Source organism: Leptodactylus fuscus, chromosome 4 (genome assembly GCF_031893055.1).
Source record: "Leptodactylus fuscus isolate aLepFus1 chromosome 4, aLepFus1.hap2, whole genome shotgun sequence".
Lineage (NCBI taxonomy): Eukaryota > Metazoa > Chordata > Amphibia > Anura > Leptodactylidae > Leptodactylus > Leptodactylus fuscus.
Window position 1 is genome coordinate 41808519 of NC_134268.1, and position 18422 is coordinate 41826940.

The 18422-nt window shown below is 46.3% G+C and overlaps 1 protein-coding gene across 4 annotated transcripts in view; it reads right to left on the bottom strand.

Moving 5' to 3' along the window:
- Positions 1 to 18422, bottom strand: part of RALYL (RALY RNA binding protein like) — a 303777-nt gene that overhangs the window by 67163 nt on the left and 218192 nt on the right. For 3 of the 4 annotated variants that reach the window (XM_075270365.1, XM_075270364.1, XM_075270367.1), the window contains exon 3: positions 4075 to 4122. The exons of the other annotated variant lie outside the window; for it this stretch is intronic. In XM_075270365.1, coding sequence (XP_075126466.1) covers positions 4075 to 4122 — 48 coding nt within the window. The remainder of the gene's footprint in view (positions 1 to 4074; positions 4123 to 18422) is intronic. 4 annotated transcript variants of the gene reach the window in all.

The following is an 18422-nucleotide window of genomic DNA, read 5'->3' on the forward strand; positions in this document are numbered from 1 at the left end:
TCATTTCCATATTGTGAAATATAAAGCATCACAGGCACACATTTCATGGACAGAAAGGTGATATATTCATTTGAGTCTGACCTATCTAACCTATCTGACTGTGTTGCTAGTTTAATATGCTTCAACCCGGTGTCAGACTCCCTTTGGCACGAGTGGCTCATTTTTGTTAATATGGGACATTTTGTGGAGTATGAATTAGTTCATATGTCAGAGATATAGGATGGGGTACATTGCTCAGTTGAAGTTTTTGCATTCCCCTGTTTCAGATACAACAGCGCCCCCATTAGTATTACAGCAGACACAGTTTTTGCACTTGATCCACAGCCATGACTCCTTCATACCATACTGTTAAAAAACTTTACAGAATATTTATTCCATCATTTTTGTTTACTATTGCAACGGAAACAATTCCTGCATCTCTTAGACAGTGAAGAACCATCACAGAAGAAAGTTTACGCCATGTTTTTTATATTATAGTGGTTGGTAATGGACGCAGATGGTTGCAGTTCCGTCCGTGTCCGTCAGTCTATCTCTGTTAAAGTCTTTAACTCTTATCTTAGGATGGATTACAATAAAGGACAATAATGGTCATGTAAAAGCACCCTAAGTTCTTCTTGTTGGAAAAAAGAAAACTTGCTCTTTCTTACCACTTTTTCAAGGGCGGTCCATATCGAACAATATCTGTTTTTCAAGAAACCTAGTCACATGATTTGAGATTAAAGCCAAACTAGAAAATTCACCTCCAAAAGGTTTGGTTTTAATTTGAGATGGTGTCACTGGGTTTCTTGGAGAACTTATTTGCATATTCTTTTCCCAGAATTCTTAGCAAAGCATACAAAATGTCTCCAAAATGTCTCCTAAAAGAGAACTTACCAGTTGGTTTTCCTACCATAAACTGGCCCCATCATGTGCAGACTGAAGTACTTACCTTTCCATTGCTGCCCCTCTCATATATCTCTGTTGCAGTAAAGTGAAGTTATTAATGTAAAATGTCATATGCAAATGAAGTAGTCACAGTGGGCGGGAAGATGCTTCAGTCTAGTCACTTTGTTCCTTCCTAATCACTCCTCCTGGGTGTGACTGACACTCCTTTGGGAATTCAGGGAGGGAGGAGACTGAGGTATAGTGTGACTGGGCTGAAGCAGCTCCCCACCCCCTGGGACTACTAAGGATAATTTGCATATGACTTATTATTTGCCAATTTAGGGCCTGGATACTACCCTATAGTCAGGCAGATTCAGCTCTGATTCTGCTTCCCATTCAATAGGAGGCAGGGATCGCAGCAGGATGTGGGAAAAATAAGCCGAGAATTCCGTGGCTGATACATGTCCACCTCAAATTCCACTAGTATGAACATACCCTTATATTACAAAAAAAGACACTGGAAAGGTTCCCTTTAAGGAGACATATTACTGCTTCATACATGAACATGCTGCTTCTCCCTTCCACTTTGCTCTGAGCTGGAGTATATACAGTCCTATGAAAAAGTTTGGGCACCCCTATTAATCTTAATCATTTTTAGTTCTAAATATTTTGGTGTTTGCAACAGCCATTTCAGTTTGATATATCTAATAACTGATGGACACAGAAATATTTCAGGATTGAAATGAGGTTTATTGTACTAACAGAAAATGCGTAATATGCATTAAACCAAAATTTGACCGGTGCAAAAATATGGGCACCTCAACAGAAAAGTGACATTAATATTTAGTACATCCTCCTTTTGCAAAGATAACAGCCTCTAGTCGCTTCCTGTAGCTTTTAATCAGTTCCTGGATCCTGGATGAAGGTATTTTGGACCATTTCTTTCTACAAAACAATTCAAGTTCAGTTAAGTTTGATGGTCGCCGAACATGGGCAGCCCGCTCTCAAATGATCTGAAAACAAAGATTGTTCAACATAGTTGTTCAGGGGAAGGATACAAAACGTTGTCTCAGAGATTTAACCTGTCAGTTTCCACTGTGAGGAACATAGTAAGGAAATGGAAGACCACAGGGACAGTTCTTGTTAAGCCCAGAAGTGGCAGGCCAAGAAAAATATCAGAAAGGCAGAGAAGAAGAATGGTGAGAACAGTCAAGGACAATCCACAGACCACCTCCAAAGAGCTGCAGCATCATCTTGCTGCAGATGGTGTCACTGTGCATCGGTCAACTATACAGCGCACTTTGCACAAATAGAAGCTGTATGGGAGAGTGATGAGACAGAAGCCGTTTCTGCACGTACGCCACAAATAGAGTTGCCTGAGGTATGAAAAAGCACATTTGGACAAGGCAGCTTCATTTTGGAAACAAAAATTGAGTTGTTTGGTTATAAAAAAAGGCGTTATGCATGGCGTCCAAAAAGAAACAGCTTTCCAAGAAAAACACATGCTACCCACTGTAAAATTTGGTGGAGGTTCCATCATGCTTTGGGGCTGTGTGGCCAATGCCGGCATCGGGAATCTTGTTAAAGTTGAGGGTCGCATGGATTCCACTCAGTATCAGCAGATTCTTGAGAATAATGTTCAAGAATCAGTGACAAAGTTGAAGTTACGCCGGGGATGGATATTTCAGCAAGACAATGATCCAAAACACCGCTCCAAATCCTCAGGCATTCATGCAGAGGAACAATTACAAGGTTCTGGAATGGCCATCCCAGTCCCCAGACCTGAATATCATTGAACATCTGTGGGATGATTTGAAGCGGGCTGTCCATGCTCGGCGACCATCTAACTTAACTGAACTTGAATTGTTTGTCCAAAATACCTTTATCCAGGATCCAGGAACTGATTAACAGCAACAGGAAGCGACTAGAGGCTGTTATCTTTGCAAAAGGAGGATCTACTAAATATTAATGTCACTTTTCTGTTGAGGTGCCCATACTTTTGCACCGGTCAAATTTTGGTTTAATGCATATTGCACATTTTCTGTTAGTACAATAAACCTCATTTCAATCCTGAAATATTACTGTGTCCATCAGTTATTAGATATATCAAACTGAAATGGCTGTTATAAACACCAAAATATTTAGAACTAAAAATGATTAAGATTAATAGGGGTGCCCAAACTTTTTCATAGGACTGTATTAGCTCCAAGGGATGAGTGACTACTGACTCCAGAATCTACATAATGTGCAGCGCAGAACTAGAAAAGTCTGGTTGTAAACACCCTGAAACACAAATCTAGCCATAAAGGAGATGGTGGTGAACTTTCACACCAAAATCAGTGGATATCCAGGGGACAAGCATTGAGATAGTCAAGCCCTGGGTGTGTTCAATAATAAGCTGGAATGGGCTGATCACCTGGAGGCGCTGCACAGAAAGGGTCACAGAAGGTTCTACCCTCTCAGGAGGCTGAGGGCCGTTGGAGTCCAGGGGCCACTTCTTAGGGCCTTTTTCAATTCTGTAATGGCCTAAGCCATCTTCTTCAGAGTGGCGTACTGGGGGAGTAGTAGATTAACCAGTAATAGGCATAGACTCGACAAGCTGATTAGAAGGGTCAGCTCTGTCCTAGGGAGCCCCCTGGACCTAGTACAGGTGGTAGGTGGCAGAAAGATACTGTTCGTGGTGAGTTCCATATTGGAGAACAACTTCCATCCCATGTATGAGACCGTGACACCACTGAGCAGTACTGTCAGTGACCGACTGCTTCACCCCAAGTATGAGAAGGAGCGCTATCGCAAGTCATTCCTCCCGGCTGCAGTTTGGCTGTACAACCAACACTGAGCTAAGCATAAATCACTCCATACAGAGAACTTCAAGATCCTTAAGTTGTCATATCCCTTCTACTACCTTTTTGTACCTTTACCTTTTTTTTTAATCTGTACCTACTGTCTCTGCAATGCCTCGGAGCTTTTGTATCGGTATATTGTATTATCTATGCTGCTGTGACACGCTGAATTTCCCCAATGTGGGACTATTAAAGGATTATTTTATTTTATCTCTTAAAACATCAAGATCTGCTAATCCACAGTTCAGACAAATAGGGAAAGCTATTTTTTTTGGTGGTAATGAAGCTAAAATATTAATTTAGAATATTCACTGGTGTCTATACATGCATTTATATGCAGTATATAAAAGCAATAAAGTCCACCTACCGATTGTAGAAATCCTCCCGGTAGTAATCGTAATCAAACTCATAAGTGCTGGGGAAAGAAAACAAAGAACAATAATGATCTGGTGCCGAAAAGAATTCCGTCCATTGATGCCTGCAGTGCCAAGGCTGCCATCTAGCTCTATACTGAAAGGCATCATCTGCAGCCTTCCTTCTGGAAGTGCACATAAGATTAGTTAGGCTCGGTTATGGGGATAATATCACTCCTTAAGGAGAGATCACCTTCACAGTCGTATGGAGACTTACAAAGCCATTTTCGCTCCACTGGGGGATTATGGGAAATATGCAAATCTGGTTTTCCCAATGACATTCTGGAAAACAGGTTTGCATATTTCCCATAGTTGGGCTCGGGAATTTTCGGCCTTTAACAATGTCACAACAAACTATTTTCCTATTAGTCCTATAGAACACCATCTAATGACAGACCTTTTAGGCGGCAAAGAAGAACATTCACAGAGGACAATAAATGATTTGCATATTGTATCGTTCGAGATGTGGATGAATATTAATAGTGGCTGAGTTATGCTCATAAATACATATGCATAATGCTTCACTTGGTAGTGAGTGGTATTAGCACGTGCAGGCATGAATATTAATGCTCAAAATGCAGAATTCTGAACAATTTAGGAAAATGAAGCTTTTTATCTCTTATCTCATAATATATATTATCAGCAATGAGATATAAGTCCTACTCCAACATATGGTTGGAGCAATATACACTATGTCTATGGTCTGGACTACAATATGCTCCGTCATTTGGAGATCCGTGTGGATGAATTGTTTTTCTTGCTGAGTTTACACCCAAGTTAATAGACCAGGTTTCTGTCTTGAAACTTTAGGAAGACCTTCGTTTGGTTGGTGCTGTCTTGCCTTCTTTCTATATTACTATTGTCCATAGATATATCCCATAATAGAAGCCAACTCTGAACATTTCATTATAGGGCACATGGCTAGAGTATACCAATCCTAACACCATGTACTCCATTCACATCAGGCTTACGAGGGCACTTGTAGATTCCGAATCAGCTGACTATTAGGGTATTAAACCCCCAGACCCTGAACCCCTAGTAACTAGACAATAATCCCATATTCTGTGTGAATATCCAAGTGGGAAAACCTTTTAATATCTAGAAATGTTGGTGTAAGTAAATACAAAATGAGAGCGGCAATGGCTGGAACACAAGTTATGTATCGGTTATGAATAGGTTCTGAATAGTTTCCGATAGTTATATCTCTAAGGCAGTCATGGTTCATGCCAAAATATAAAATTTATCTCAGGCAAGGTTCACACTAGTGTTTTAACTATGTTCAGGGTTTCCGTTCCTAAATCTGTTTTCCTTTACAGGCGAAAACCAGGCGGACCACATAGACTATAACGTTTTCTGTGGGTAACTGCTTTTTAAGTGTATTAGGTTTCTGTTCTTTGGGTCCTCAAGCTGACCCAAAAAATGGAAAGTGGAAAGCTAGTTTGAACCTAGAGTAAGCCTAGAGTAAGTAATTGTGTTACTGTAAATGTACAGTAAAGCTGCAGTAGTGGCCCCAATTATTAAGCAGGGCACTGAGTCAATTGTTTCCAGCTCTGTGCACTGTATAGTACCCAGACCAGCAGCACTTCTAAACAACTTCCTGCACCTCCTCCTATCCTATGAATAGACCATAAATAAATAAAAAAAAAATCATGACCAAACCCTTCAATAACATTTATATGCTATATGAGCTTTTTGAAGATTTACCCACAATTTGAGGTTAAAGAGGTTTTCCCATCTCACTGTTTCAGCAGTCTGCCTGTTGTCTCTTCTTCTCTTTTCCTGTATTTCCCCCTTCCCCCTCTTGCTGAATGGGACACTGAATTATCACAATACTTATGCAGATCAGATAATGTGCAGATGCTTGTAGAGAACGACTCAATGTTATATGTTTGTTTACATAGAGAGGTAACAGACAGGGCTTTATCAGCAAACTATAATTAGCTGAACTGATTGTCCTGCTGGCAGAGCAGTGAGTGACATCACTTGCCCTACAGGTCCGTGGTTATACCAACTATGTGTAAACAATGGGAGGAATAAGTTCACATAGCAGGCAAACAAAGCAGCGTTTCTAAAGCAATATATTTAGAAAAAGTCTTCAATTTACATAAGCTACCAGTATAAATAGGATCCTTGTGATGGGACAACCCCTTTAAGCACCATAATTAATTCCTTTTGTTATCTAAATTTTAAGATGAATTGTGATCATCTTAAAAAAAACCTGCAAGGGACTAAAACTCACATTAAGACCCGTATATAATTTGGCATCTTCATTAGAACTATTACGTCATTTTTGGAGGATGCATCCCCCTTAATACTGTCTGTATACTGTTAACGTTCACACTACAAAAAGAGTCTGAAGTTGTAAATCCCCCCTATATTAGAACCTCATTGTACTTTGTTTTATTTGTAAGATGTTTCATGAACATGTTCTGCATTTTCTTAGATCACAAATAATCATAGTTCATCTACAAGTGGTGACCTTATGTCCTAGGCCGAGAACCACTTTAACCAGTTGTTACATAATGTTCTGTACGGGCCATTAAGATTCTTATTATGTCATCACATTTTTCACTCTTTTGATCTTTTCTATTATAAAAAATAAAAATTCCACAGTCTTTTGTAGTAAATCCGATTTTCCCGGCTCCTTATTAATTAGTTGCCCTTCTCTCTCTGGTTCTCGAGTATCCTTTCATACTATAGATGTAATTAGGCCTGTATCCGCACAGTGGGGGGATGAGAAGCAGAGGATGGGCTGGTAATAATTGCTAGCAGTAGCGTGGTGGAGAAGGATGCTTAGATACAGTATCTAGTCGACCAGTGTCTCAAAGAAAATGTGGCCGAGAATATCTTCTAAAAGATCTCTTCTTGTGATAGAATTTTGCGATTCAAAAAGAGTGTCCATTTTTTTTAAACAATTTTTAACATTTTTTTTAATTAACAATTATTTGTTGGTTATCAATTATGTAGCTTGAAAAACCTCTTACAGGGTAAGTTCACAAAACATTATATTGTATGGATTTTGTTCTCTGTTTTGGAATCCAAACAAAATCCATGTCCCTTATCCATAGGTCCTATTACACTATAATCACACACAGGTCAAAAATGTCCATTGGATGGGTGTTTTGAGAACACGTTGATTCCGATATGTCTATTCATATATCCTTTTTCTGACAGTGCATTCTAATGGTCTGTAGTCTATGAGAAATTTGTGAAAACAGTCCCAGGTGGAAGCAAAATGGCTGTCAAGAAAAGGAGCATTTCATCCATTTTCTCCTACCCATTCCTCTCTACAATCGTGTGACTATAGTCTTAGGCTAGGTCCACGGGTTTCCGTTCGGGGGTCTGTTTGGGGACCATCCAATTGGAAACTTAATCCGCATAAAAAGTGGTTAACTTAAAGGGATTCTACCATTAAAACTCTTTTTTTTTTTGTTGGTATGCAAATGAGTTCTCTCACAGCACTGGGGGTGTCCCCAATGCTATGAGAGAACTCTCTCCAGCGACGTCTCCATCTTCTTCAGCAACCGCCTCTTCACTCGTCTTCTTCCAGCTGGGCTCACACTTCGACGCCTGCACAGTTGGCTCTGCCATCAGGCCGCAGGCAGAGCCGAGTGCACAAGCCAGTGGCCATTTTTTGGAGGCCGCTTATGTTCGTATCGTAGTGCTGTTTGAGCGCTGGGGCCGCCCCCAGTGCTATGAGAGAACTAATTTGCATACCGACAAAAAAACGGGTTTTTAACTGAACGGCGGACCGGAGACTACTTCTAAAGGTAGGAGATAAATAGCCTTTCTTAAGGCTATTCTGACATGTGAACGAGAAAAAAAAAAGAGTTTTAATGGTAGAATCCCTTTAAGAAACCCGTGGACCCCATAGACTATAATTGGGTCCGCGTGGTTTCCATTCAGTTTCTGCTCAAAAAGGGTGAAAAATGAAAATAGAAACGTCATGCTTGCATTTTTCATTCAGAGAGGGGAACGGAATCCTGTACAGAGTACAAGCGGTGACATGAACCCAGCCTAAGTCTTGTAGGGATTAATCTTCATGTGTATTTATGGCATGTCAAACAAAAAATCCACTACAGAAAACAAAGGTTTACCTTTGATTTCTGCTACAAAATTTTACACGTAAATTTTCGTTAACAAAAAAAGTTGTCAAGAAGCTTGAAATCCAAGTTGCATTGTAAGTCATGATAAAAGGTAAATGTATTTCAGGTTTTTTCTTTTAGCTTTTTTCTCATCTCAATTTCATTCCGGTATGCGTACTTTCCTATATATGTTAATTTCACCTGTGACTGGAGTTCAGATCCAAGGACTGCTTTAAGTAAATAATCTTGTTGAATGTTTTTCGCCGGCGTGCATGACTGAGAGTACATTTTCAAGGATTAGAAAACATGAATCCAAGTCTAGTCAATACAACAGTGAGCTGCCATTTATAGAGTATATTATGTGTTTGACATGTTTTATCTATAGGAATCAAGACAGGCTTGTTTACATTAGAGAATCTTAAAGGGTCTTTAATAAAATTAGTATTAGACTCCCATAATAACCTCCAACGATTCCGATCAAAGACTGAAACACAAACACTCCTCCAATCTCTAGACACTTTCAGCCAATGCAAAGCAGTGTAGTGGTTGTATCTTAAGGAGCTGGCCAGTATGGGCATCAGATGAAACCAGGGCCATTATAATTAGAGATGAGCGAACACTAAAATGTTCGAGGTTCGAAATTCGATTCGAACAGCCGCTCACTGTTCGAGTGTTCGAATGGGTTTCGAACCCCATTATAGTCTATGGGGAACATAAACTCGTTAAGGGGGAAACCCAAATTCGTGTCTGGAGGGTCACCAAGTCCACTATGACACCCCAGGAAATGATACCAACACCCTGGAATGACACTGGGACAGCAGGGGAAGCATGTCTGGGGGCATAAAAGTCACTTTATTTCATGGAAATCCCTGTCAGTTTGCGATTTTCGCAAGCTAACTTTTCCCCATAGAAATGCATTGGCCAGTGCTGATTGGCCAGAGTACGGAACTCGACCAATCAGCGCTGGCTCTGCTGGAGGAGGCGGAGTCTAAGATAGCTCCACACCAGTCTCCATTCAGGTCCGACCTTAGACTCCGCCTCCTCCGGCAGAGCCAGCGCTGATTGGCCGAAGGCTGGCCAATGCATTCCTATGCGAATGCAGACTTAGCAGTGCTGAGTCAGTTTTGCTCAACTACACATCTGATGCACACTCGGCACTGCTACATCAGATGAAGCAATCTGATGTAGCAGAGCCGAGGGTGCACTAGAACCCCTGTGCAAACTCAGTTCACGCTAATAGAATGCATTGGCCAGCGCTGATTGGCCAATGCATTCTATTAGCCCGATGAAGTAGAGCTGAATGTGTGTGCTAAGCACACACATTCAGCACTGCTTCATCAAGCCAATACAATGCATTAGCCAGTGCTGATTGGCCAGAGTACGGAATTCGGCCAATCAGCGCTGGCTCTGCTGGAGGAGGCGGAGTCTAAGATCGCTCCACACCAGTCTCCATTCAGGTCCGACCTTAGACTCCGCCTCCTCCGGCAGAGCCAGCGCTGATTGGCCGAAGGCTGGCCAATGCATTCCTATGCGAATGCAGACTTAGCAGTGCTGAGTCAGTTTTGCTCAACTACACATCTGATGCACACTCGGCACTGCTACATCAGATGTAGCAATCTGATGTAGCAGAGCCGAGGGTGCACTAGAACCCCTGTGCAAACTCAGTTCACGCTAATAGAATGCATTGGCCAGTGCTGATTGGCCAATGCATTCTATTAGCCCGATGAAGTAGAGCTGAATGTGTGTGCTAAGCACACACATTCAGCACTGCTTCATCAAGCCAATACAATGCATTAGCCAGTGCTGATTGGCCAGAGTACGGAATTCGGCCAATCAGCGCTGGCCAATGCATTCTATTAGCCCGATGAAGTAGAGCTGAATGTGTGTGCTAAGCACACACATTCAGCACTGCTTCATCAAGCCAATACAATGCATTAGCCAGTGCTGATTGGCCAGAGTACGGAATTCGGCCAATCAGCGCTGGCTCTGCTGGAGGAGGCGGAGTCTAAGGTCGGACCTGAATGGAGACTGGTGTGGAGCGATCTTAGACTCCGCCTCCTCCAGCAGAGCCAGCGCTGATTGGCCGAATTCCGTACTCTGGCCAATCAGCACTGGCTAATGCATTGTATTGGCGTGATGAAGCAGTGCTGAATGTGTGTGCTTAGCACACACATTCAGCTCTACTTCATCGGGCTAATAGAATGCATTGGCCAGCGCTGATTGGCCGAATTCCGTACTCTGGCCAATCAGTGCTGGCCAATGCATTCTATTAGCTTGATGAAGCAGAGTGTGCACAAGGGTTCAAGCGCACCCTCGGCTCTGATGTAGCAGAGCCGAGGCTGCACAAGGGTTCAAGCGCACCCTCGACTCTGATGTAGGAGAGCCGAGGGTGCACTTGAACCCTTGTGCAGCCTCGGGCCTGCTACATCAGAGCCGAGGGTGCGCTTGAACCCTTGTGCACACTCTGCTTCATCAAGCTAATAGAATGCATTGGCCAGCGCTGATTGGCCAATGTATTCTATTAGCCTGATGAAGTAGAGCTGAATGTGTGTGCTAAGCATACACATTCAGCTCTACTTCATCGGGCTAATAGAATGCATTGGCCAGCGCTGATTGGCCAGAGTACGGAACTCGACCAATCAGCGCTGGCTCTGCTGGAGGAGGCGGAGTCTAAGATCGCTCCACACCAGTCTCCATTCAGGTCCGACCTTAGACTCCGCCTCCTCCAGCAGAGCCAGCGCTGATTGGCCGAATTCCGTACTCTGGCCAATCAGCACTGGCTAATGCATTGTATTGGCGTGATGAAGCAGTGCTGAATGTGTGTGCTTAGCACACACATTCAGCTCTACTTCATCGGGCTAATAGAATGCATTGGCCAGCGCTGATTGGCCAGAGTACGGAATTCGGCCAATCAGCGCTGGCTCTGCTGGAGGAGGCGGAGTCTAAGATCGCTCCACACCAGTCTCCATTCAGGTCCGACCTTAGACTCCGCCTCCTCCAGCAGAGCCAGCGCTGATTGGCCGAATTCCGTACTCTGGCCAATCAGCACTGGCTAATGCATTGTATTGGCGTGATGAAGCAGTGCTGAATGTGTGTGCTTAACACACACATTCAGCTCTACTTCATCGGGCTAATAGAATGCATTGGCCAATCAGCGCTGGCCAATGCATTCTATTAGCGTGAACTGAGTTTGCACAGGGGTTCTAGTGCACCCTCGGCTCTGCTACATCAGATTGCTACATCTGATGTAGCAGTGCCGAGTGTGCATCAGATGTGTAGTTGAGCAAAACTGACTCAGCACTGCTAAGTCTCTGCATTCGCATAGGAATGCATTGGCCAGCCTTCGGCCAATCAGCGCTGGCTCTGCCGGAGGAGGCGGAGTCTAAGGTCGGACCTGAATGGAGACTGGTGTGGAGCGATCTTAGACTCCGCCTCCTCCAGCAGAGCCAGCGCTGATTGGTCGAGTTCCGTACTCTGGCCAATCAGCGCTGGCCAATGCATTCTATTAGCCCGATGAAGTAGAGCTGAATGTGTGTGCTTAGCACACACATTCAGCTCTACTTCATCAGGCTAATAGAATACATTGGCCAATCAGCGCTGGCCAATGCATTCTATTAGCTTGATGAAGCAGAGTGTGCACAAGGGTTCAAGCGCACCCTCGGCTCTGATGTAGCAGAGCTGAGGGTGCACAAGGGTTCAAGTGCACCCTCGGCTCTCCTACATCAGAGCCGAGGGTGCGCTTGAACCCTTGTGCAGCCTCGGCTCTGCTACATCAGAGCCGAGGGTGCGCTTGAACCCTTGTGCACACTCTGCTTCATCAAGCTAATAGAATGCATTGGCCAGCACTGATTGGCCAGAGTACGGAATTCGGCCAATCAGCGCTGGCCAATGCATCCCTATGGGAAAAAGTTTATCTCACAAAAATCACAATTACACACCCGATAGAGCCCCAAAAAGTTATTTTTAATAACATTCCCCCCTAAATAAAGGTTATCCCTAGCTATCCCTGCCTGTACAGCTATCCCTGTCTCATAGTCACAAAGTTCACATTCTCATATGACCCGGATTTGAAATCCACTATTCGTCTAAAATGGAGGTCACCTGATTTCGGCAGCCAATGACTTTTTCCAATTTTTTTCAATGCCCCCAGTGTCGTAGTTCCTGTCCCACCTCCCCTGCGCTGTTATTGGTGCAAAAAAGGCGCCAGGGAAGGTGGGAGGGGAATCGAATTTTGGCGCACTTTACCACGTGGTGTTCGATTCGATTCGAACATGGCGAACACCCTGATATCCGATCGAACATGTGTTCGATAGAACACTGTTCGCTCATCTCTAATTATAATACATTAGGTGGGCCTGTTAAATAGGGTTGAGCAATCAGGTTCGGGAAAGATTGTATCCCGATTGGCGATCGAGCAAATTTCACGATCGGGATCAGCTGGAAAATGATCGAAAATCGGATTTTAGAAAATGATCCTGAATAGAGATGAGCGAACACTAAAATGTTCGAGGTTCGAAATTCGATTCGAACAGCCGCTCAATGTTCGTGTGTTCGAACGGGTTTCGAACCCCATTATAGTCTATGGGGAACAGATACTCGTTAAGGGGGAAACCCAAATCCGTGTCTGGAGGGTCACCAAGTCCACTATGACAACCCAGGAAATGATGCCAACACCTCTGGAATGACACTGGGACAGCAGGGGAAGCATGTCTGGGGGCATCTAACACACCAAAGACCCTCTATTACCCCAACATCACAGCCTAACAACTACACACTTTACACACTCAATACCACCTCTCTGACAGTAGGAAAACACCTTGAAACATGTGTATTTGGCACTTGCAGTGAGGAGAGCTTGTCACCAGCAGTGAATTTGGCCCTTGTAGTAAGTTGAGGTTGGCACCAACATTTGTTTTGAAAATCAGGGTGGATTGAGCCTCTAACCAGCAGAGTTTGGGCAAATTCATGGTGGAGGGAGCCTCTAAAAACCCCAGTTTGGACCAATTCATGGTGGAGGGAGCCTCTAAAAACCCCAGTTTGGACCAATTCATGGTGGAGGGAGCCTCTAAAAACCCCAGTTTGGACCAATTCATGATGGAGGGAGCCTCTAAACAGCCCAGTTTGGGCAAATTCATGGTGGAGGGAGCCTCTAAAACCCCCCAGTTTGGACCAATTCATGATGGAGGGAGCCTCTAAAAACCCCAGTTTGGACCAATTCATGGTGGAGGGAGCCTCTAAACAGCCCAGTTTGGGCAAATTCATGGTGGAGGGAGCCTCTAAACAGCCCAGTTTGGGCAAATTCATGGTGGAGGGAGCCTCTAAAACCCCCAGTTTGGACCAATTCATGGTGGAGGGAGCCTCTAAAAACCCCAGTTTGGACCAATTCATGGTGGAGGGAGCCTCTAACTAGCCCAGTTTGGGCAAATTCATTGTGGAGGGAGCCTCTAAACAGCCCAGTTTGGGCAAATTCATGGTGGAGGGAGCCTCTAAAAACCCCAGTTTGGACCAATTCATGGTGGAGGGAGCCTCTAAAAACCCCAGTTTGGACCAATTCATGGTGGAGGGAGCCTCTAAAAACCCCAGTTTGGACCAATTCATGGTGGAGGGAGCCTCTAAACAGCCCAGTTTGGACCAATTCATGGTGGAGGGAGCCTCTAAAAACCCCAGTTTGGACCAATTCATGGTGGAGGGAGCCTCTAAACAGCCCAGTTTGGACCAATTCATGGTGGAGGGAGCCTCTAAACAGCCCAGTTTGGGCAAATTCATGGTGGAGGGAGCCTCTAAACAGCCCAGTTTGGGCAAATTCATGGTGGAGGGAGCCTCTAAAAACCCCAGTTTGCACCAATTCATGGTGGAGGGAGCCTCTAAAAACCCCAGTTTGGACCAATTCATGGTGGAGGGAGCCTCTAACTAGCCCAGTTTGGGCAAATTCATGGTGGAGGGAGCCTCTAAAAACCCCAGTTTGGACCAATTCATGGTGGAGGGAGCCTCTAAACAGCCCAGTTTGGGCAAATTCATGGTGGAGGGAGCCTCTAAACAGCCCAGTTTGGGCAAATTCATGGTGGAGGGAGCCTCTAAAAACCCCAGTTTGGACCAATTCATGGTGGAGGGAGCCTCTAAAAACCCCAGTTTGGACCAATTCATGGTGTAGGGAGCCTCTAAAAACCCCAGTTTGGACCAATTCATGGTGGAGGGAGCCTCTAAACAGCCCAGTTTGGACCAATTCATGGTGGAGGGAGCCTCTAAAAACCCCAGTTTGGACCAATTCATGGTGGAGGGAGCCTCTAAAAACCCCAGTTTGGACCAATTCATGGTGGAGGGAGCCTCTAAACAGCCCAGTTTGGACCAATTCATTGTGGAGGGAGCCTCTAACCAGCAGAGTTGGTGGAAATCAGGGTGGAGGGAGCCTCTAACCAGCAGAGTTGTGGGAAAGCAGGGTGGAGGGAGCCTCTAACCAGCAGAGTTGGTGGAAATCAGGGTGGAGGGAGCCTCTAACCAGCAGAGTTGTGGGAAAGCAGGGTGAAGGGAGCCTCTAACCAGCAGAGTTGTGGGAAAGCAGGGTGGAGGGAGCCTCTAACCAGCAGAGTTGTGGGAAAGCAGGGTGGAGGGAGCCTCTAACCAGCAGAGTTGGTGGAAATCAGGGTGGAGGGAGCCTCTAACCAGCAGAGTTGGGGGAAATCAGGGTGGAGGGAGCCTAGTATTAGCAGAATTGTGCAACGCTTATGGTGGATGAGTATGAGGATGCGGAGGAATTGGAGAGGTTGAGTACAGACATGGAGTTTCATGTTGGGGTGCTTTACACAGGTGGGCACAAAAATGAAGGCTCTATCCAGTGGTGGTTCATTTTTATCAAAGTGAGCCTGCACTGAACACCCTCTCAGATAGGACGCTGGCGGCAGGACAGGACAGCACCTCCAAGGCATATAGGGCAAGTTCAAGCCACAGGTCCAACTTTGACACCCAATACGTGTAGGGCGCAGAGGGGTCGGAGAGGACAGGGCTGTGGTCGGAAAGGTATTCCCGCAACATGCGCCTATACTTCTCACGCCTGGTGACACTAGGACCCTCCGTGGCAGCACTTTGGGGTGCCATCAAGGTGTCCCAGACCTTAGACAGTGTGCCCCTCGTTTGTGTGGACCGGTGAGAACTTGGTTGCCTACTGGAGGAACTGCCCTCCCTGCCGCCAACGTCACATGCTGGAAACATCTCCATCATATTCTGCACCAATTGCCTGTGGCAAGCATTGATGCGATTGGCCCTCCCCTCTACCGGAATAAAAGACGAGATGTTGTTTTTATACCGGGGGTCAAGGATAGCAAAGATCCAGTACTGGTTGTCCTCCATGATTTTGACAATACGCTTGTCGGTTGTAAAGCACCCCAACATGAACTCAGCCATGTCTGCCACAGTGTTAGTTGACATGACTCCTCTGGCCCCACCGGAAAGTTCAATCTCCATTTCCTCCTCATCCTCCATGTCTACCCATCCGCGCTGCAACAATGGGACGATTCGAAGTTGCCCGGAAGCCTCCTGTATCACCATCACATCATCGGACAACTCTTCTTCCTCCTCCTCCTCCTCCTCCTCCTCCTCCTCCTCCTCCATTAAACGCAGTGAAGCGGACAGATGTGTGGACCTACTCTCCAGCTGTGACGGATCGGATGCTATCCCTAACTCCTCTGTGTGATCTGAGTTATCCCTGATGTCAATCAGGGATTCTCTCAGAACACACAAGAGCGGGATTGTAAGGCTCACCATCGCATCCTCAGAGCTCACCCTCCTTGTGGACTCCTCAAAGACCCGTAGGATGTCACAAAGGTCTCTCATCCATGGCCACTCATGGATGTGAAACTGAGGCAGCTGACTTTGTGGCACCCTAGGGTTTTGTAGCTGGTATTCCATCAAAGGTCTCTGCTGCTCAACCACTCTATTCAACATCTGAAACGTTGAGTTCCAGCGTGTGGGGACGTCGCACAAAAGCCGGTGTTGTGGCACATGCAGGCGTTGCTGGAGAGATTTTAAGCTAGCAGCGGCTACTGTCGACTTGCGAAAGTGGGCGCACATGCGCCGCACTTTCACCAGTAGCTCTGGAACATTGGGGTAGCTCTTTAGGAAACGTTGCACCACTAGGTTGAAGACGTGGGCCAGGCATGGAACATGTTGGAGTCCGGCAAGCTCCAGAGCTGCTACCAGGTTCCGGCCGTTATCACAAACGACCATGCCTGGGCCCAGGTGCAGCAGCTCAAACCATATTGCCATCTCATCGAGGAGGGCATCCCTCACCTCGGAGGCAGTGTGCTGTCTGTCCCCCAAGCTGATCAGTTTCAGCACAGCCTGCTGACGTCTACCAACGCCAGTGCTGCAACGTTTCCAACTCGTAGCTGGGGTCAATCTAACAGCGGAGGAGGAGGCGGTGGCGGAGGAAGAGGCGGTGGCGGAGGAGGAGGCGGTAGAGGAGGAGGAGGAGGGGGGGTGTTCTTCTCGTGTCCCTGCCAGGAATGTTAGGCGGGGAGACGAGGTACACCGGGCCAGTTTGGGAAGCAGTCCCAGCCTCAACTACATTCACCCAGTGTGCCGTCAGTGAAATGTAGCGTCCCTGTCCGCATGCACTTGTCCACGCGTCGGTGGTCAAGTGGACCTTTGTGCAAAGCGCGGAACTAAGGGCCCGCCTGATGTTGAGTGACACGTGCTGGTGCAAGGCGGGGACGGCACACCGGGAGAAGTAGTGACGGCTAGGGACGGCATAGCGAGGTGCCGCAGTTGCCATCAGGTCCAGGAAGGCGGGAGTTTCAACAAGCCAGAACGCCAACATCTCCTGGGCCAGCAGTTTAGCGATGTTGGCGTTCAAGGCTTGCGCGTGTGGGTGGTTAGCAGTGTATTTCTGCCGCCGCTCCAATGTCTGAGAGATGGTGGGTTGTTGTAAAGAAGCGCCTGATGGTGCCTTTGATGGTGCAGGAGAAGGAGATAAGACAGGAACAGGGGAGGATGAGGGAGAAGTCAACAAAGTGGCGGAGGCAGATGAAGTGGTGTCCTGGCTCGTCCTCTGGAGTGCATCGCCAGCAGAGGCAGAGGCAGTGGCAGAGGCAGTGGCAGTGGCGTGAACGGCAGGCGGCCTTTGTCCTGCCGTTGCTGCCTGCCACTGATTCCAGTGCTTGGATTCCAAATGACGGCGCATTGAAGTGATGGACAGGTTGCTCTTCTCAGAGCCCCTAATCAATTTCGAGAGGCAAATTGTGCAGACAACACTATATCTGTCCTCGGCGCATTCCTTGAAACAACTCCACACCTTCGAGAAACGTGCCCTCGAGGTGGGAGTTTTTCGGGGCTGGGTACGAACTGGAACATCTTGGGAGATTCCGGGTGTGGCCTGGCTTCGCCTAAGCTGCTGACCTCTGCCTCTGCCTCTAGCTACCCTTTTTGGTGCTGCACCTGCCTCAACATCCACACTACTTTCCCCGCTTGACATCCCCCCTGTCCAGGTCGGGTCAGTGTCCTCATCATCCACCACTTCCTCTTCCAACTCCTGTCTCATCTCCTCCTCCCGCACAATGCGCCGGTCAACTGGATGCCCTGACGGCAACTGCGTCACATCATCGTCGATGAGGGTGGGTTGCTGGTCATCCACCACCAAATCGAACGGAGATGGAGGAGACTCTAGTGTTTGAGCATCTGGACACAGATGCTCCTCTGTTAGGTTCGTGGAATCGTGACGTGGAGAGGCAGGTTGAGGGACAATGAAAGGAGCGGAGAACAGCTCTGGGGAGCAGGGACAGTTGGGGTTATTGTTCTGTGAAGCTTGGGAATTTTGGGAGGAAGGAGGACAAGACTGTTGGGTAATAGGAGGAGAGGAGGCAGAGTCTGACTGGCTGCTGGACAATGTGCTGTAAGCGTTCTCTGACAGCCATTGCAAGACCTGTTCCTGGTTCTCGGGCCTACTAAGGTTTGTACCCTGCAGTTTAGTTAATGTGGCAAGCAACCCTGGCACTGTGGAGTGGCGCAATGCTTGCTGCCCCACAGGAGTAGGCACGGGACGCCCTGTGGCTTCACTGCTACCTTGCTCCCCAGAACCATTCCCCCGACCTCGCCCACGGCCTCGTCCACGTCCCTTTCCGGGAGCCTTGCGCATTTTGAATTCCCAGTTAGAAATTGGCACTATATACCAGTAGCAAAAATTGTGGGTGCACGTAACCCCAATATATTATTTGAATTACCAGTCA